General features: G+C 54.6%; 2 protein-coding genes across 2 annotated transcripts; both read right to left on the bottom strand.

Moving 5' to 3' along the window:
• Positions 1-2873: 2873 nt before the first annotated feature.
• Positions 2874-5506, bottom strand: LOC132078592 (P2Y purinoceptor 1-like). Its single transcript, XM_059480833.1, has one exon. The coding sequence runs from the start codon at positions 5182-5184 to the stop codon at positions 4132-4134; it is 1053 nt and encodes a 350-aa protein (XP_059336816.1). The 5' UTR covers positions 5185-5506; the 3' UTR covers positions 2874-4131.
• Positions 5507-8718: 3212 nt separating this feature from the next.
• On the bottom strand, positions 8719-14946 carry CCN5 (cellular communication network factor 5). The gene is made up of 5 exons (XM_059480974.1): positions 14887-14946; positions 12305-12521; positions 11433-11687; positions 10676-10869; positions 8719-10202 (listed from the first exon to the last, which is right to left on the bottom strand). The coding sequence occupies exons 1-5, from the start codon at positions 14944-14946 to the stop codon at positions 10179-10181; spliced, it is 750 nt and encodes a 249-aa protein (XP_059336957.1). The 3' UTR covers positions 8719-10178.
• Positions 14947-19546: the final 4600 nt, after the last annotated feature.

The following is a 19546-nucleotide window of genomic DNA, read 5'->3' as shown; positions in this document are numbered from 1 at the left end:
TGTGCTGGTAGGAGCAGCCTGGGAGCTGTGGTGGGTGGCTCTCCCCACCTTTGCTGGGCACAGATGTGCACCCCTGCACCTCCACATCTGAGCAAAGCAGCCAGGACAGGGTTAATCTGTCTCCTGTCCTTGGATGTCCTGAGCACAGCACGGAAGCAGCCTCTCCAAGGAGGAGCTGTGGTGCCTTTGGAAAGCCTGGGAGCTCTCTGATGCTCCTTAGGGTAAACTTTTTGCCCATAAGCCCAAACAAGCAGAAGAATTTCACGCTGGCTGGGCTGTGCGTTGGCACGAAGGGCTCTTCAGGGAGCCAGATCGGATCTGAGCGTCTCCTGCTCATGACAGAACGGAGGTGTTGGGCAAAATTCAAATGATAGCTTCCTCCCAGGGTGCTGAGGAGGCAGCGCAAGTCGTGGTGCACCGAGCATCTCCCGGGGCTTTCTCGCTGCCCCGCTCCTGTGCTGGCGCCTGCCTCGAGCAGCGATCCGGGGCAAGGAGCTCTTGCTGCGGGGGATATTTAAAGGAACGGCGTAAAAAAAATGCCACAACTCTTTTAAACGTGGGCTGGGCGAGTCCTCGAGGACAGCTCGGTGCCCGCAGGGTGCACCGCAGTCGCTGTGCAGCGCACATACAAATGCGAGCGGGGCCGGAGCCGCCGAGCGCTCCTGCCCTCCCGCCGCCCCGGTCCGCGCAGCGCGGCATCCATCACCTATTTATAACTGCAGGCACCGCAGGAGGGGCACTGGACTGATGGCTTCACGCAGGCACGCTAAGTGTTGTTCTATTTCTGTGATTTGCTCTCTTCTGCACAAGCTGTTGGTCCCTCGGATGCCAGAGCACTCCGTGTAGTGTAGACAAAGACTCAGCTTTTTCTCTTTTATTAAAATATTCACCAACAGCACCCCAGTGGCAGATATATTTACTATTTTTCCGAGCTCACCTGGATAATTGCATCTACTATTCCTTCCCAGTCTGATCGATACCCTTGGTAAATAAGATAACCTGTCAGGTCTGTTGTCACTGCAGCCAAAGGTACTTCAGCAATGAAGAAATAAATGGCTCTCACTGAGTCTGAGGGTGTTGTGACCTTTCATCAGTGACCTGAGTGACTCATCCCCTTTTTCTGTGCACACTGCAGCCTCCCACCACACTGTAAAAGATGCTCCACCAAAGTCCTACTGCTGGGTGCCTGGAGCAATGGGGACCCAAATCCTGTGGGAGCCTCCTGCTCTGGCTGCTTCTCCTCCAGCTTCACACATGCTCTGGGCTGAGGGTTCTCATGTTATGGCCATGGCCTGTTTGTCCAACAGGGACCTGTGCACCTCCCCAGTGCCACTGTGATGTCCCCAGCACCCCCAGCCCTGTGTGCAGCAGCTCCCCTCTCCCGGGCTGTGAAGTCTCTGACACAAAGGCACGAGCCCACATCCTCAGCACAGGGCAGCCAACCCACACTTGTTCAGCAATCAGGGCTCCACTGGCCATATCAACACCCCTGAACTGAGTCAGAGCCTGATTTTATCTAATCTGTGCAAAATGAAATAAAGAATTAATCAGAGTTGAGTTCTATGCATTTAGATGTTGCTGATAGCAATATTTCCTTCTTGTAGAGTGTTTTGCATGCCAAAAAAACAAACCAGTTCTGCATTTTGGAGGAAAAAAGTGGTTGTACATCTGTGCATCTGTATGTGTGCCTGATATTTCTGCCTGACTGGCTTCCCTGGGCTGTCAGCTCAAAAGTTTTCAGTAACATAACAAACCTTGACTGCGTTTGCAACATATCCTCAACCAAGAGCGGTTTATTTAATGAAGCAAGAAATGCTGCCAAATTTCCAGGCTTGATCCTGATCCCATTAGTGTCAGGAGGAGAATTCCCACCATGTTTGATTTATTGGTTGGGTCTAATCTTGATAAAGGAGTTAAAAATCTGCTTTCAGCTTGATTTTGCAGACAAGACCATTGCTCCATGCTGCTGCAGCAGAGAGGCTGTGGGAAGAAGAGATACCACAGGTGGGATTCCTCTCACTTGCTTTTAGACATCTTCAGAGTCTGGCAACAGATAGCCAAGGGAGGGAAAGGGGAATGTTCCGCTGGTCATAAGGCAGGAGCCCAAAAGGGGTGATGATTCAGGAGGTAACCATGGCACAGCTTCTCCAGTGACACTGGCCCCTTCCTGCCAGCAGCAAATGCTTGTGGGTGGCCCTGCCAATGTCTGGCAGAGTGTTGGGAAAAGGGGAAGAACAATTATGATTGCTCTCTGCCTTCCCTGCCTGTTTACCCAGTCCCAAAAGTTCTTCCCATGCCACAGGTGGCACCTGGGACAGGCTGGGTGCTGCCCTGGTTGCTCCAGGCACAATCCCACCCTCTGGTTCCAGGGATAAAGAGCCCTGGGAGGTTTTGAGAGGGGAGCTGTAGCATCTTAGACAGGATCCATGTGTGAAGATGGAAGAGCTGGACAGCTTTCAGAGGCGTGGGTGTTTTTTGAGGAAAGGAGAAGAGTTCAGAGCTCTGGAGAAGCCCAGATCTGAAGCATGTGTGCAAGGAGCAGGGACCAGGTCTGATCCTAATGTCTCAATCTTCCTCCTACAGAGAGAGAGAAGATCTCATTGGTGCATTTATGCTTTATTTTTGGTTTTCCTCTGGATGAGGTGGGAGCTAGACATTTCAGCACCCTGAGTGGTGCTGAGCTGACTCCTCAGTGTGTGCCTGTCACAGATCACTCCCCACTGGCTGCCTGCAGCCTCCCAGCAGTTTTCTGTCTGCAGAGCACTGGGAAGATCATCACCACTCCCTGAGCAGGCAGGCCCCTGCTCCAGCCTGCAGGCCAGCTGGCTCCCAGGCTCCCATAAAGCTTTAAAAGAAGGCAGACAACTCACAAGTGAAAGCATGAGGTGTTTATTTGCACTGCAGACATATTAACTGCACTGAAAGCCAGCTGTGCTCCCTCCTGTGCCCAGCTAAGGTGGGTCTGTGTAGGAGCAGCTGACAGAGATAAATGTCAGGAAAAGAGCACAACATCCGTCCCTGGGCCAGTGCTTTCCCAGAAAGGGCTCATTTTAACTCACAGTCCACTTCCTTCAGCTGGCCTCCAAAAGCTGCTGCTGCTGCTGCAAATCACATTATTGAATTGAAGTGTTTGAGCTGGTCATAGTGGGTAACACCAAGATAAAAATGAAAATACTGCTTGGGAGCCTCTGTTAACCTTAACAGAAGAGATCTGTCACCCCTGGTGATGATAAATCTCACCATCACATCCTGCCTTCACAAGCCTTCATGCCAGGGCTGCTTCTCTTTTTATTTGCACATCTAATTTTTACAAGTCATATCTAATGCCCTCTCAAGGCTGGATGCAAGATGCAAGCACCCACCTGAAGATTTGCAAACTCTCTTGGCATTTTCCTGCTGAAAGCAGTAGTTCAGGCTACTGCAGTCATTCACCTTCCAAAATAAAACCCCGACCAATAGCCTCCAAAAACTTTAAAATGCCCATTTGTTAGTTCTGCTATGTGCTCTTCCAAAAGAGAGGAAGTGATGCCAAAAATGTCTTTTTCTTCTGCGAAGGAGGTGGGCAGTAGAGGATCCCACAGATCCTGAAACAGCTCAATCACCCAGGAACTGGCACAGCTTGGTAATGTACTTAAAACCCGATTTTTAAATGAATATTTCCATTTCCAAAGCTCTTCTTCCACTGCAAAAATTTGCCCTCTCAGCTGTTCTGCAATGCAGGACCTCTCCTTAGGTGCAAGAGGGAATGCTGTCTCAAACCCATGTACAGTAGAGGAGGGAGGATGCAGTGGAGGGACAAGGTGTCACTCCCTCCATCCCTCAGTCACACAGGAGCTGGAAAGCAAGGGAATGTTAACCAGCTCAGCCTGCTGCAGCAGAGGCTGGAGGGAAATGCTGTGGACTGGAGCAAATGTGATCATCTCTTTCCATAGCCAAAATAGTCGGGTTGAGTAGTTTTGCTTCTGAAATCTGGTCCCAGTTTTCTCTCAGATGCTGGCAGTCCTGCCTATCCCTTGTGTGCACAGAGCCCATGATGCTGCTGTCACCATCTCTGCAAAGCAGGTGGGGGCTGCCCCCAGGGAGGCGCCAAGCACAAGCTGATGTGGCAGAAGCAGGGGGGTGTCAGGTACCTCAGAGCTTGTTAGAAGCCTCCCCCTTACAAAGAATGTCGTTCCTCTTCTCCTCAGCTGCCTGGCCAGAGGTTTTGCTCCGGAAGGGTGGCCTCAGACACTGTCTGGCACTTTGGCTGATGCTTCTCATTCGTGACCTCCAGTCTTTGCTGGTGATCACATAGAGCAGGGGGTTGAGGGCACTGTTGAGGCTGGCCAGGCCCCGAGTCACCTGGTAGGAAACATAGACATCCTTTGAAGCCTGTGTGCAGGACCCTGGTGGCCGCCAGCGAAAAAACAAGTTGAGGTTTCTGAAGATGTGGTAGGGGAGGAAGCAGATGGAAAAGAGAACCATGACGAGAATCACCAGCCCGATGCTTCTCCTCCTGAGGCTGGCGTCCACGCTGTCATTCCTGCAGAGCACGAACACCACGTGGCAGTAGCAGCCGATGATGATGAGGAACGGGATGACAAAGCCCGTCACGGTGACAGCAAAGGTGTAGGGCAAGTAAACGTGCAGGTGCTCCTGTCCTGTCGTGTCGTGGCACACCGTCCTGTTGCCGTCCGCCTTGCTGAAGGCGAGGTCGGGAGCTATCTGTGCGATGACCCAGAGCCACACCGCCACGCTGAGCCACACGGAGGAGGCGGCACCCCGGCACCTGCCTCGCACCTTCAGCGGGTGCACGATGCCCAGGTAGCGGTGGATGCTGATGCAGCTGAGGAAGCCGATGCTGGCGTACAGGTTGACGTGGAAGAGGCTGCGGGTGATGCGGCACCAGGGCTGCCCGAAGATCCACACTCTGCCTTGGCGGTAGTAGCTGACGAGGAAGGGCAGGGTGCTGACATAGAGCAGGTCGGCCAGCCCCAGGTTGCCCACCAGCAGGCTCAGGGGCTGGCGGGCACCCTCCCGGGGCCCCGTGCACAGGTGCCACAGCCCCAGCCCGTTGCCCAGCAGCCCCAGGGGAATCACGGTCAGGTACACGGCGGGCAGGAAGCGCTGGGCGAAGGCGGAATCCACGGGGCAAAGAGCCCGAGTGCCATTGCCGGGCCACGTGGAGAGAGCGTCCGCGGCCATCGGGGGCTGCGCCAGCCGTGCCTGGGTGGCAGAGGGTGGCAGAGCTCGGGGGCACCGGTGCCGCGGCAGCTCCGTGTCCTCCGGCACAGGCTGCGGCTCCCCTCGCCTCTCCGCTCCGGCTGAGCCCGGCCCGGGGCTTCAGGGCGCTGGACTTTCCCCGGGACACGGGGAGGATGTGCCGAGAGCAGCCTCGGCCGAGCGGCTTCCGCCACTCCCCCGGCGCCTCCCCCAGCCCGCTCCGAGCCGGGGTCACCCCCGGCTTGGTTCGGGGTGCCTGCAGGGAGCAGGAGGAAGGGAGGAGGCACAGGGATGCCTGAGGAGGAGAGCCAAAGCTTTCAGCCTGTTCCTGTTCTGTCCCACTCGCGGTCAGGAGAAACCTCCCAGTTATCCACACCGGGGGATGGAAGCTTGCACCCCATGAGCCTGCCATTCCTGACAGCCTGTCTCCTGGCTGTGAGGCTCACAAATAGCGGGAGGGCACTGGAAGTGTTCCATGGGGCTCCTGCTGCCATCGCCGGTGCCGCGGGCAGTGCCAGCAGGCAGAGATGCACCGGGCTGGCTGCCCCAGCACAGGCAGAGTGAGCCCTGCTCAGGAGCTGCCCCCTCCCTACAGCTGCTCCTGCTGCCTACTTCCATCTCCTCCCCAAGCACAAGAACTCTTTCCCCGTTCCTCCTTCGAGCCGTCCAGACCTGTGCAGGGAGGACGTGAGACGGGCTGTGCCCTTCCTTTCCCGTCACAGGAGACACCCAGATAATGCGAAACTGGACCAAGGACTAAAAGCAGCGACCCCAAAGCAGACCCCGAGGAAGGGCAGCCCCTATCGCATTGCTGAGCCGCTGCTGCAGCATAAACGGGGCCAGAAGTCACTCGGATCTGCAGGCGCGGAAGCTGACGGGGAAGCAATGAGAGGTTTACCCTGAAAAGCCATTTCGACCTTGGGGAAACGGCTTGAGGTGAAGGGCTAGGCTCTGGAGAGACCGCGTCCGCTTGCTTTCCGGGAATTGAATCCGGGCAGGGGCGGGAGGAGGCTGGTATCTCACCGGCCAGTGGGGAGGAGGAGGAGGAGGAGGAGGGAGGCTGAGTCCAGCCCAGCCATCCCGACCCGCGTCCATCCCTCCCCGGGAGCGGCCGAGCATCTCCTCTGGACCACGCTCGGGGACACGGTGGGCAGGCCCAAGAGGCAGAAGGGATGGGGGTTAGCTGAGTGTTGAGGGTACCAGTGTGTTTGTTGACTTCAGAAAGCGCTTGCCGGAGCAGATAAGCGGTGGGAAACGTGTGTTATTTCCTGCCGGTGCAGTAAAATCTCACCGTTATGGGTGTGCCGCCGAGAAGGTGAAGTGTGGAACTGTTTCCTTGTGGTGAAGATACGGCTTTGCTGCGGTTTGCAGATGCTCTGGTGGGTGTGTGCCGCTGGAGTGACAGCATCAGGGGGGTCCTTGGGGCTGCACCCCTCAGGGAAGTGACCCCGTCCTGCCCTGCTCCTGCCCTGCTCCTGCCCTCTTTGTCTTTGTGTGCTTCAGCTGCTCCTGCAGCCTGGGCTCGGGGTGGCACTTGCAGAGCAACTTTATGGAGCTGTGGAAGGGCAGCAAGACGAGAAGAACAGGAACTTCCCCAGAGCATCAACCTTTAGGGAAACTGAGGCAGAGACAGCAGCTGGCTGGGAGGGCTTCTGTGATCATGGGAAGGGTTATGAGCTGCTCTCAGCAATGAGGGCAAAGCTTTCCCTGTCCCAAGAATGAAAGCTTGGAGTTGGTGCCTCCTGCTGTGGGAAGAGAGGAGCAGGGCAGGGCATGGGGATCTCTGTCCATGGGGAGAGCCCCATGCCCTCCACATCTCCTGTTCCCTGGACCCTTTGGAGGCACAATCACAGAGCTTTTCCCTTGTGCCTGCCTCCTGTGTGTTTTAGGTGTTCATTTGACCCATGGTGTCACTCACAGTCCAGGTGCTACTGCCAGCTCTGCCCAAACATCCTGCATGAGGATGCTCCCCTCTGGCTCCTGGCTCTGGCAAGCAGCAGCAGTGCTGATGTCAGGATGAGAACACAGGGCCAAGACAGCTCCTGCAAACACAAAACCTGAATCATGTGTTTCCAGGAAAAATAAAAAAAACATTTGATCTACTTGATTCTTTTTTTTCAGTTGAGCACCGCATTCCTGTGCTCAGTTTCTGAAAATGTTTCACCTATAACAAGGGGCTCATCCAGCCCTCTCTCACCCAATTCTATGCATTTAAAATCATCAATAATGAGAATGGCTTGGAACAGCAATTCTGATGCATGTTGTTTACTCATCCAGCGGGACAGTTTTCCTTCAGCTGCTGCGTGTGCTTGCACAGAAATGAGCTGTGCTCTGCTGCTCATCACTGGCTCACGAGTGTGGTTGGCGCATCCCAGGCTGTGTGCAGATGTGCCTTGAGGATAGGAGTGAATTTTCTTTCAGTTTGGGGATTTTTATCCTTACATATCACTTGTGGATGGGGTGGAATATTCCTCTGTTGCCCCACACGAGCAGGCAAAGCCAGGACCCTGCGTCAGAGCCTCAAATAACCACGTTTCCAGGGTAGCAGGGCTTTAGAGAGAAATATTGAGAGACTAGCAATCAAACTGCAAGAGCCGATTTCCCTGTATTCATAGGGAAAAATAACTCTGATTTATTTGGAATCATTAATTCATTATTTAGATGCTTAGTGAATCAGAGAGACATTCTGCAGGGAAAAAAAAAAAAAGATAATTATAGCAGAGGTGTGTTGAGTCATTTGTGTTTGAGATGAGAATTGCAGGTTGCTGCCTAAAAAGTGACCTTCTGATTTTTACCATCATCCAGAGGTGGCTAGGCAGGATCTGGGAGTGTGTGACAGCCCCGGCAGCTCACCCAGCCTTGGTGGCCGAGTCCCAACATGCTTGAACAAGAACTGGCTTAGAACCAGGATTTTCAGTACCCACAATGTGTTTTTCCATGTCAGTCGAGGATTGTGGTAGGTTTGAAGTCTACATGAGCTTTGGGTCACCACTTGTTTGGCATTGCCACCAGAGAACTGAAAAAGCCAACCCAAGCTGTTTGTTCTGCAATTTGCTGCCTTGTGGAGGTTCACCATGTGCCCCACATCAAACAGAATTAATGATTTGTATTCAGGCTGAGCACCAGATGATTGCAGTAAATAATTCTCTTTGTAGGCAATATATTACTGCAAGAGCAGTGAGGTTTCTTTTTTTCTTTCTCTTTTTTTTTTTTTTTTACCCCCATGAGGTGGCTGAGCCACATCCTTTACTTTCATTTTCTTTTCAGTTCTTGCAGAGCCTGAGGGAATGAATGAGCTGCCTTGGGCCTGCTGCATTTCTGCTGCTGCAGGGGAGGCTTTTCCTTGGGCTGGAGAGAGGAGCTCCCCCTGCCATTCAGGCTCTGGTCCCTTCAGCCCCAGACCTGCCCTGCTCAGGAGCACAGTGAGCTGGGGATGGTGCTGCACCACGCTGGGGAAATCCCAGCCCAGAGGAATGGAGGAAGTGTGGGCCTGGCAGTAGGAGGGATGAGCTACAGGGGAGTTTGGGCGTTGATTTTTGGGAGCTAAGAGGCTGTTCCTGTGGCTGCAGACACAGCAGCAGTGCCATGCCCTGCCCTGCCCTCCTGCACATCCCAGCACTGGAGACCTGGGCACTGCTATGGCCAGTGCTGTGCCATCAGCAGAGCTTATGGCTGGGTTAGAGTGAAGGATTTAACCCAGGATGTAATAAATTGTAATATTGTGTTCAGTGCTTTGATTCACATTGTTTTCTTTTTCCTTCTCTTACTCTAAGCAGCCTGAACTGAGGTGCCTCCAAGCTGCCCCACCCTGTGCCAGGACTTTCCTGCGCCCACTGAGCTGGCCCTGAGCAGCAGGGCTGGGCTCGCCCTGCACACGCAAGCTCCACTCCTGGACGAGCACATCTTTATTTTTAGTTCCAGAAATACCCATCTAAGAAGTCCATCTCTCACCTGGACGCCTCACCCAAACCGCGGCTCCTTCCAGCTGCGCGTTCCCTCCGCACATCTGTGCGAGGCGTTAGAGGGCATTTGGGTTTCACTTTCCATCACCCAGAAGCACTTTTCCCTGGGACAAAGTACAGCCAGAGCAGCCGAGCAGCTCTCCTGCGCCGACTCCTGCATGGCTGGAGCAGCTCCAGCCCGTCGGGAGACGGCCCCGACTCATCTTTGCGATTTGTTTTCCCTTTTCCCTGCTTCTCCCTTGGCCCCGGCTCGCGGGGAATGTGCTTGGATGGCAGGCGGGTCTGTCTGCTGCTGTCTGAGCTCCTGGCTTGCCGAAGCCCTGCCAAACCACCAGAGGAGGAGGCCAGGCAGAGCGGGAAGGCTCGTGTTTATTCTGGAGGGATGAGGGGAAGGTGAGTTAGAGCTGCCATCAGCAGGACCCTGCCCGTGCCCGAGAAGGCAGGGTGGGTACCGTGGGCTGGCTGAGCTCCTGCGTGGCTGAGCAGCTCAGCCTGGTGTGGCAGTGACTTGTGGAGTCACAGGGAGCTCGATGACCTGCTCCCTCCCTGGGGGGCCAGGGCGTGAGGGTTCCCTGCAGGGATTTTGGCTTCCAGGTGCTGGAGATGGTCTCTCCCGAAGTCCCTGCAAAGCAGAGCTGTGTGATGTGGCAGAGAAGCAGCCCACCTCTTCAGAAGCCTCACTGCTCCAGGAAAAGACCAATTCCTGGTTTCTTGGGTGGTTTATGCTTGGAACAGGATTTCCCCATTTCCCATTTCATTCAGCCTAAGGAACTCGGAATGCTGCCCAGTACCCCTGCCTGGGGCAGCGGGGTGTGCAGAGGAGGCAGGTGATGGGTGACACAGGGATCTTGTTCTCTGTTTCCAGCCTCCTTTGCAGCCAAAGTCCATCATTTCTTCTCTGTTTTCCCAGTGGAAACACCCTCCATCTTCACCATAATCACAGTGCCATGGGTTTGCGCCTGACTCTTTGCAGGATGAGGCGTTGCCTTCAGGGTGAATCCAGGGTGGGCACAGCTACAAACGACCTCCTCTTGCCCTCTGGAAAGGCAGAATGGAGATCAGTGGGGACATGGGGAGGGCTGGTGGTGAGTACCCTGCATGTAGCATGGCAGTGCAGGGGGAAAGAATTGGGCAGAAAGTGCCACCTGCACACCAGAAAGGCAGAGTAGCACTGTGTCCACACTGGGGTTGTGCCAGGCTAATGAAGGGTGGCAGAAGCACCTCCCGTGTGTGCCCAGGGAGCCAGGCAGGAGCTGCAAATCCATCTCTGGCCGTAGGGGCAGAGCTCACCCGCGTGACATCCACAGAGCTCCTGGATTCAAACATCCAGAGACCCCAACATTCTGGTCAGCACCTCCATGGGCTGTCTCAGGAGATGGCTTATGTGTCCTGAGACACGCTCAGCTCGTGGCTGAGGAGGGCTGATGGGGGCCCACAGGTAAGAATTGCTGGCCTTCCCTTTGTCATCACCCGTGTGCCCCCCGGAGGAGCAGCCCCCCAGCCCCACTCACCGCGGGCAGCGCTGCGGGCAGGGCCGGGCAGGGCCCGGCCGAGCAGAGGCGCCGCTGGGTCTCCAGGCGGCACAGGCGGTTCTGGTTGGACACGCGGCTGGCAAAGCCCAGCCCGCAGGTGGCCGAGCAGGGGCTCCACTCCGTGCCCCACGGCGGGCAGGGGTACCGCAGCAGCGGGGACACCGCCCCGGGGGCTGCAAGACACGACACGGGAGAAAGGGGGTTGGAGGCAGGTGATGTGCACGCTGTGGTGCTGCAGGTAAAGAGACCTGGGAGGTGTCCCCTGCTGGCATTTCACAGCCTGGGGTGAAGGAGCCATCCCCAGAGATTCGCGTGGGCATCCCTGTCGCAGACATCTTTTATGAGAAATCATTTCCTTAGGATTTTTCCTCCTGAGAAGCTGAGAGGCCTCAGGAACAAAATGTAAACAATGGTTATCTGCTGCTGTGGAATGCAACAGGTGCATCTGTGATTGGTCCATGTTGGTTGTTTGTAATTAATGGCCAATCACAGTCCAGCTGGCTCGGGCAGAGAGTCCGAGACAGAATGTTATCATTCTTTGCTATTCTATTCTTAGCTAGCCTTCTGATGAAATCTTTTCTTGTATTCTTTTAGTATAGTTTTAATGTAATATATATCATAAAATAATAAACCAAGCCTTCTGAAACATGGAGTCAGACCCTCATCTCTTCCCTCAACCAAAAACCCCTGTGAACACCGTCACACATCCCCTCCTTGGTGCTGCCCTGCATCTCACCTGCCCTGGCATCGCGGGGCAGGGGCTGCTCCCAGGCACCTTCGCAGACCCACTCGGGGCAGCATTTCCCTGGGATCTCCACGCGCCGGGGGAAGGGGCAGTCGGGGCTTGGCAGCCGCACGTCCTCCTGGCACAGCGGGATGCAGGTGAAGCCCCCGTCCAGGCAGTGGCACTGGATCTTGCAGCTGGGCTGGAAAACCTCCCCGTCTCGGTAGAGCCGGCCATTCACCTCGCAGCCCTCCTCATCGTCCTCAACTGCAAGAGTCAGCAGGGGAGCCCGTGAGGGACAGAGGGACAGAGGGACAGAGAGATGGGGATGGCAGGGGCAGTGCTGGGGGTAACTGTGGGGCTGGACAAAGGGATTGAGGTGGGGGGATCAAAGAATTGATCAAGTGGTGTGCAGGGCAGACATGGGTGTGCAGCAGCATGTTCATCACTCAGTCCCCTCCCCTTCCCTGGCTTTTCATCTCTCTGTTTTTTCAAAGCTTCAGCTCACAAGCTGTGAGAACCCCCCTGCCCTTTGGCTCTGACCCTGCCTACAGAATTTCCAGGCTGGGAAAAGTTTCTCTGAGATTCCTCTGCAGGACCCCCAGGCTCCAGCCTTGGCATCCCTGGAACCCACTGTCCATTGTCACTGAAACCACCCTGAATTCTCAGCCAAAAAGCAGCACAAGAGCTGGCAGGAGATGGGGCACAGCCCCACGGCCAAGCTGCATGCACCATCCTCAGGAAAGCTGCTCTCCTAGCCTCACCCCCTCCCCTGGTGGTGCTGAGGGATGTCCGTAGCCATGTGAGGCCATGGCTGGAGCGGGGCTCTGTGCTGGGCTGGATTCTGGGGGTACCCCCGGGGAAAGGGGACACCCTGTGCTCACAGTTGCAGGTGCCTGCTGTCCCCGCAGGTGCTGAGCTGTAGTCACAGACGAGGCCCTGGCTCTGGTCACAGACGTGCAGGAAGTCGCAGGGCTCTCCCAGGCGCCGGGCACAGACCTTGCAGCAGCCACAGCCATCCAGGACCAGCGGGGAGCCGCGGGGACAGCGCGGTGGCACCCAGGGACAGTAGCAGGGCCGCCGGCACAGCTGGGCACAAACCTGTGGGGGCAAAGCTGAATCCATTCGGGTGGTTTTGGCTAGCAGCTGCTTTGTCACTGGGACAGCCAGGTAACTTTTGTCACTGGGACAGCCAGGTAAGTTTGTCTCAGCCATGGGGACATATTTTTGGTGAAGGGAGGCCCCAAATCTATGGGAATATCTCAAAGCATCCTGGAAAGCTACAAAGCTACTGTCCCCTTTGAAGGGCACCTATGGAAAACCATGGAGAATCAAGGATGCTCAGAGGCTCAGCACTCTGAAAGATGGGGTCTTTAGTGTGCCACTGCTCTGAACACACAGGAGAATGGAGTTACAAGGTGAACAACCCAGGCAGTGGTGGTTATTTAGTGAGGTCAGCAGCCCCAAACAGCCCTGTGGGAGAGAGGAAGGGAGGGAGGTAAAGCATCCCACCCCCATGCCTGCCCCCAAGGCAGCAGGCTGTGGCCAGCCCAGGAGAGGTGGCTTTGCGCCTGAATTCACGTGGGGAGTGCACAGCACCTCATTCCTTACAGTCTCAAGAGCTCTTATTCATGCCAAAACCAGGACATTGCACCAGCAGTGGGGATCTGAAGCCAGGCAGAGCTCACTGCAATCCTCACTGGGCCAGCTGCATCCTCTGCTTGTCCCTGGCTGCAGCATCCTCACCTGGCCTGGCCCACTGGGCAAGGAGCCCAGAGATAGGCACGTTTCAAGGACTGGGAGCTGTTTTCCCTTGTGCCTGGACTGAGTAATCCCTTTGGCAGGGCTGTGCACTGCAGTCCTCTGCCTGCTCAGCCAATTGTCTGCCAGGGAGGTGCCCACAGGAGTTCACCTGGGCAGGTGGATTTTATACCCTTGGCTCATCCTGCTTGCACAACCACCCTGGCCCCACCAGCTCTTTTAGGCAGCTCTTGGGCTCCCATCATGTCACATGTGACAGAGCTATTGCACATAGAGCCTGAAGCCACAAGAGCTGGCTCTGCAGTTTGGGAGTGAATCCTCTGCTAGTGAATCCTCTGCTAGTGAATCTGCAGTTTGGGAGTGAATTCTTCACCAGTGCTGGCCTGACAGTGCTGAGAGCCCCCTGGCAGCCCTGCTGCTCAGCACCATGCACATACTGCTGGATGCAGGGCCAGCACAGCAAACCTGCAGCCAAAACATTCATCCCTGCCCTGGTCTAGGTACTGCTGTGACTGCTGAGTCTGCCAGGAGATCAATGGGCTCAGCCAGACCATGTAGGTTTTAGATACCACTTTTCTTTTTCTTTCAGTTTCTCCCAGGGGCACCGGGTCTGACATGATGAGTCAGACAGACAGGGTGGCTCCTGCTGCTCTATCTGTTCCCCATTTGCAGCAGTTCAGATGCTTTTCCTGGGCCTGTAGGAGTGTCAGTGCCAATAACTGGAGTTAAAATATGGATTGGGATGGGGTAATCTGGGTCTTGTCCTAGTTCTGCCAGTGAGCAGCATTATTAATGTGGCAGGGACTGAGGGACTGGCTGTGGTGGCCAGGTTTGGGCTGGCAGCACGATGGCCCTTGGTGATTCTCCAGGCACTTGTGAGCACCTGGGGCAGGAATCACTGCTCTGTTACAGCTTGCCAAGGGCATTTTTCATCTTTCAGGAGGTTGTTATTACAAATCAATGTTTTAGAAAGATTAGCCAAGCCATAAATCCATTTCTCCCTGCTCCTTGTAATTTACTTGTCTTTAGATGACAATGTGGCTTCTGTCAGAGATCTGAACTCTGGGAAAAGAGTCAAATAGGCATGACATGGCCACAACATCCCTGCCTGGGGATTCAGGCAGCAATTAGAAATTGGAGCTGAGATGCCCGACATTTTTCAACATTCCTGTTCTCTGCACAGGCAAATACTTTCACACGGAGTCCAAGAGAAAAAAAAAATAAAATTAATAAAACCTCTACAACAACCCAAATCCCATTGGAGGCACTGGCTTGGCGTGAGCATTCCGAGAAGTGGGGAGAGCTGAGTAATGCCAGGGCTGGTGCTCGTGGCTTGGCCCCTGCCTCGGGAGCCTGGGCGGGGATGGAGGAGCCTGCAGGAGCCCGGAGGAGCCCGGAGGAGCCTGGAGGAGCCGCTGCCGCCCCGCTGCTGCTCGCTGCCTGCCGGGGACCGAGCGCGGAGAGCGGCAGGGGCGCGCAGCGCATTGCCGGCATTCCTGTGCGCTCCGGGCATTCACGGCGAGCCTCGGGCCCAGGAACGCTCCGACCCCGCTGCTTCATCCCAAACTCCTCTCCGAGCACAGCTCTGCCCCCTGCATCAGCACAGCCCGGCTGCCGGGCTCAGGGGTGGTGACACCCCATCCCTCCTGCAGCCCTCTCCGGGGGCTCCTCGGCTGAAGCTGCCCCGGTGCCCCGAGTGCCTTACCTTGGAGAGGATGCAGAGCAGGGAGAGGAACAGGAGCTGCTTCTCCAGCTGGAGGCTCATGCTGCTCTCCCCGTGCCACTTCAGCACATCACCCCCCAGGCAGTTTGGAGGCAGTGTTCGCAGGTTTTTAAAGCCCAGAGTAGGTCCTGCTGGTGTTTATACTCTCCCTGCTCTGATGTCACTCACAGGCTCCAATATAAACATGAGTAGGTTTGGACAGGCCTCAAGATTTTCTTTTTTTCCTTTCTTTTTTTTTTTTTTTTATTTTTTTTTTATTTTTTATTTCCAGCCCACATTCCAGCTGCCATTTCCAGTCTTCTCAAGGTGAGAATATGCTGTCCACAGGGACGAGGAGTGAAGGGAAGGGATGCTGTGCTGTCCCTGGAGAGCAGGTTGGGGAACCAGCCTGCTGGGGTGATCCAGCTCCTTTCCCCTAGCCTGGCAGGGAAGCTTCATGCCCTGTCCTGCTGATCAAAGTCGGGCCAGGCAGAGCTGGCACCTTCCCCCTGGGATTTGAAGGGGTTGGCAGGGCTGTCCCTGCTGCTGCTGTGGGACAGTGCTGTGACCAGGCAACAACAGGACGTCCACCCCTGTATTTAATGCATGGCAGGCTGTGGAAGAGGGGTCGCCCAAAGGAGCTGGAAATGGATTTGATGTGGTGGTGCTGCCACATCATCCCCACCCTGAGAGGGACTGTGGCCACCTGGGGAGGCTGTGGGGTGGGGTGGGATGGTTGGATGCACACTGTGTTACATTGTCTTGATGCAGAGAATGCTGCAGTCAGACCCTGCTGATTTCAAACCTTTTAAATGCAAATTCAGCCCCTGAAGTATTATGATAATATTAATCAATTGTGAGAATTAGAAATCCAAGTTTGGGGAGGAAAAGCAGGTGTCCAACCATTGCCTCCCAATGCTTTCTCATTCTGCCCCGTGCAAGCTTTTCTCTTGTCCCCTGTGACTGAGGATGTGAGGCTGGCTCTTAGGAAAGACAAACCTTAGCACCTCAAGACCTACACTAGACAGAGCCACTTCCCCATATTCCCATTCCCAAACCTTATCACAAGATATGAGAGGACAACTTGTGAGCCCAGAGCTCAAAGGATGCAGGATGTCCTGCAGCTCTCCCTGGCTCCTGCAGGATGAGTTCTGGGGCCAGGACTGCTGCTCCTGTGCTGGCCAGGGGATGATCCTGGTGGCTGTGCTCAGAGTGATGAGAACTGCTGCTGGATATCAGGTCTGTGATGGCCAACACACAGGAGCTGCTGGCTGCTACAAGTAGAACACCAACACCACACAGCCAAGGGTGATGCTCCATCTCTCCCTCTGGCCTTTTCTCCCTCTGTTTTGCTTTTGTGAATCAGGTTCTCAGTCACCTGAGCAGCAATCCTGGCCTCAGCTCCATATTTTCTAGAGCCTGGAGGGCAGGGCATGGAGCAGGGTGGGCACAGCCCGGCAGGAGCAGGGCAGGGTGAGCTCTCACCACCCCAAATCTCTGCTGTGGCTGTGCTTCATTAGCTGCAGCCAGGCTGTCAACGAGGTCATGGCAGCTTGTGGGAGCACCAGGACACTTTCCAAAGGCTGCTGTCACTATGCAAGGGCCAGAGCCCCTGCTCTGCATGGTGGAGCCCCAGCTCTGTGCATCACCCAGGCCATGCCTGGAGGTCAGGGAGCTGCTCTGGAGCCCTGCCCGTGGCAGGGGAGGAATGAGGAGGGCACATTGCTCTGAACTCACTGGCAGGGGGTGGTTCAGACCCACTGACAGGTGCTCACAGCCCAAAGGTTTGATACCTGGGGCTGCAGGCACCTCTCATGTTCCACTTTCTGCCCCACAGCTGGTGCCCTCCCACAGCTCAGCCAAACATCCTGGGAGTGTCTTGGGAAAGCCAAAGTACTGATCCGGCCCTGCCACCTTTAGTTATTCCAGCCTTGGGTTTATTAGGGATTCTTGATTAGTGGCCATGAGTTCATTTCCCAGGTAGAAATCAGTGCTGGTAACAGAAATAAAAACCTCTCATTTCCACAATGAGGCACCCTTGGAGCAGCTGACAGACCCCTGTGTGAGGTCTCAGGGGGCAGCAGGGCACCCCTGGGGGAGGCTGAGGCTCAGGGCTGCCCAGGGGAGCCAGCTGGACATGGGACCCCTGTCCCCTGATGTGTCCTGGCTACAGGGTCAGCTCCTCTCTCTACTCTTTGCTCAGCTCTGAACAAGAGGGGACCTTGCTTCCCCCCACAGGTTTGACATCACCAGGAAGCTGTGAGAGCTCAGGCAGTGACAGAGAGACCCAGTCAAGCCTGAGCCAAGCCAACACCCCCAAGTCAAGCAGTCAGATGGGGCCAAACCCAGCATCCCACGCCTGGCAAGCTGCCCACACTTCTGATGGCAGTGGCAATCCTCTCTGGGACCTGGCTGGGTTTTGGAGGTGCCCAGTGGAGCTGGCTGGAGTTGTACCCACAAATTCTCCCATGATCTGCCTTCCCAGAGAGGATTCTCCATGGGTGACTTGGGCTTTGGCTTCCCTTCTCCCAGCTCTGGGTCCCACATCCCCACCCAGGTCACTGCAGGCAGAGCCTGGCACAGCAATCCAGCCCCTGCAACTGTTCTGATGTGCAAAGCTGCAGCAGAACAGCACATTAGCAGTTCATTTTATAAATGCTGTTATAGCCCTTCCCCTCTGGAGCACATAACCTGTGAGTGTTCTGTACCATACGTGTGATTTCAGAGCTAGTAATTAAGTCCATATGTCTCACTCCACAGTTTCCATGGTATTATTGTCAGGTTTTTTTGGGAGGTTATAATTTTTTTTCTTTTTTTTGTGGTCACTTGTGCAAGAAAATAGTTGATACAGGGATCTGAATACATCTCCTTTGAGTTAGCCACTGGCAAGCTTTGCTGTTTCTATAGAAATGAAGGAACTGCCCTAGTGAATTTACATTTTAGAGAGCTGAGTTCTTCATGTGTTTGCTCTCCTAACGTGCCATCGTGAATAACACAGAAAAGCTTCATTTGCACACCCTGCTCAGCTGAAATTGCATCCATCTGGGGTGGATATTGAGCATATTCTCCCTTCATGCCTTTCCTTTGCTGGAGACTCCTCTTCTTCACTCTACATCATGTATTAAGCACCCTCCCTAGGGCTGGGGAGGTCAGAGCAGGGTCTGGATGTCCATCTCTGGCAGGCTGTCTCTCTGTGAGGCTGTTCTGGGTCCTGGATGTGAACATGTGAGTGAGCCCAGCCCCATGGCTTGGTGAGGAGAACATTCCCTTTGCTCCTGCCCAGCCCCATGGCTTGGTGAGGAGAACATTCCCTTTGCTCCTGGGCACCCAAATTCCCTCTGCAGAGGAGCAGGGCTGCCCATGGAGGGTGGACAGACATCCAGCTTGGAAAAACCAAGAGCCCTGAGCTGAAATGGAGATGCCTCAGGTCTCCTTTGGCTGTTGGACACTTTGGCGTGGCTGCTGCTCATGTTTTTCATGAGACTTCTGGAAAACACCATGGCTTTGGGAAATTTTGAAATATCTCTGCTTTTTGGCAAGATGGGAGAATTGTTTCCTACCAAGAATGAATCTGGCTCCAGTTTCAAACAGCAAGAGCAGAGAGAGGTGCTGATGGTTATTTCCACCCCTGTCTGGGCATTTTTATTCCCTCTGGTTCTCACACCTGAGCTGTTGAGCAGAGCCAGGCTGAGAGGACTGGCCACCCTGAGGGACCAGGGATGGGCCAGGCACTCTTTTACCTTGAGGTCACTGCTCCCACCCTGGGCTGGGATGCAGGGACTGAAAGTATTTACCAGCTGGGGCCTGGCCAAGTGACTTGTGAGAAAAGAATTCAGGGCTGCTGTCCAGGTTCTGATGGTCAGGCAGCGGCACCAGGAGCCTTGGCTGCATCTGGGACCAGCTGAGCCCTCCCAGCTCCCAGCCACGGTGGCAAGGCCAGCAGGGCATGGCCCCTGCCAAAGGAGACACAGGAACCCTGCTTGGTGCTGGCAGCACTGCATCCTTCACCATTCCCCAGAGGTTTTTAGGTAAAAAGAAGCGCTGATAAATGGGGCTTGGGGCTGGTTCTGCTCTCAGAGTCTGACAGTGCCAAGAGGAAGGAGCTGAGGGATTACATGAGGAGCAAATGGACTGTCACAACCAGGAAAAGGCTTGGCTTAGCCAAAATTATAGTGAGAGCTCATCCTTCAGGCTGAGGGTCTTCTCATTAGCACAGCACAGCCTTGCATCAGCTGTTGTGAAGGGACAACAGAGAAAGATCAAACCTTGGGCAAAACTTGTGGGAGATTTTTTTTCCTGCAGTCCAGACAAGAGCAATTCATAATTGTCCCACTAAGTTAAACATTCAGATAACTCAAAGAATAAGACTTTTGTAAAACAAAGCTTGGAAACTTCAGCCAGATGAGGTTTTCCATTGTTATCTGGAAAACAGTGTCAGAAATCATCACATATTCAATATTGTGATCCTCTGGGAGTTAATTTTTTTTATTGAGTATCAAACATCATCAAACATAAATGTTGTTTAAAAATATCACTAGAAGTTTTATCTTTCGGACAAGATATAATCCCCAGATCTGACCTTGTGTGGTTACTGACAGACCCTTTGTATTTTCCATGGAGCTGGATGGCTCGCTCATGTTTCCTGATCAAATTGCTCATCCTT

The sequence above is a fragment of the Ammospiza nelsoni genome, chromosome 12 (genome assembly GCF_027579445.1).
Source record: "Ammospiza nelsoni isolate bAmmNel1 chromosome 12, bAmmNel1.pri, whole genome shotgun sequence".
NCBI classification, from domain to species: Eukaryota; Metazoa; Chordata; class Aves; order Passeriformes; family Passerellidae; genus Ammospiza; species Ammospiza nelsoni.
Note: the sequence above shows the minus strand (reverse complement) of the source record. Positions and strands in the feature narration are given on the sequence as shown.

Coding starts and splice junctions, on each gene's coding strand:
- CCN5 (XM_059480974.1), bottom strand. CDS start 14,946: ATGAGCCTCCAGCTGGAGAAGCAGCTCCTGTTCCTCTCCCTGCTCTGC. Junction 12,522..14,886: donor TGCTCTGCATCCTCTCCAAG/GTAAGGCACTCG, acceptor TTGCCCCCACAG/GTTTGTGCCCAGCTGTGCCG. Junction 10,870..11,432: donor GCCCCGCGATGCCAGGGCAG/GTGAGATGCAGG, acceptor CGTGTCTTGCAG/CCCCCGGGGCGGTGTCCCCG.
- LOC132078592 (XM_059480833.1), bottom strand. CDS start 5,184: ATGGCCGCGGACGCTCTCTCCACGTGGCCCGGCAATGGCACTCGGGCT.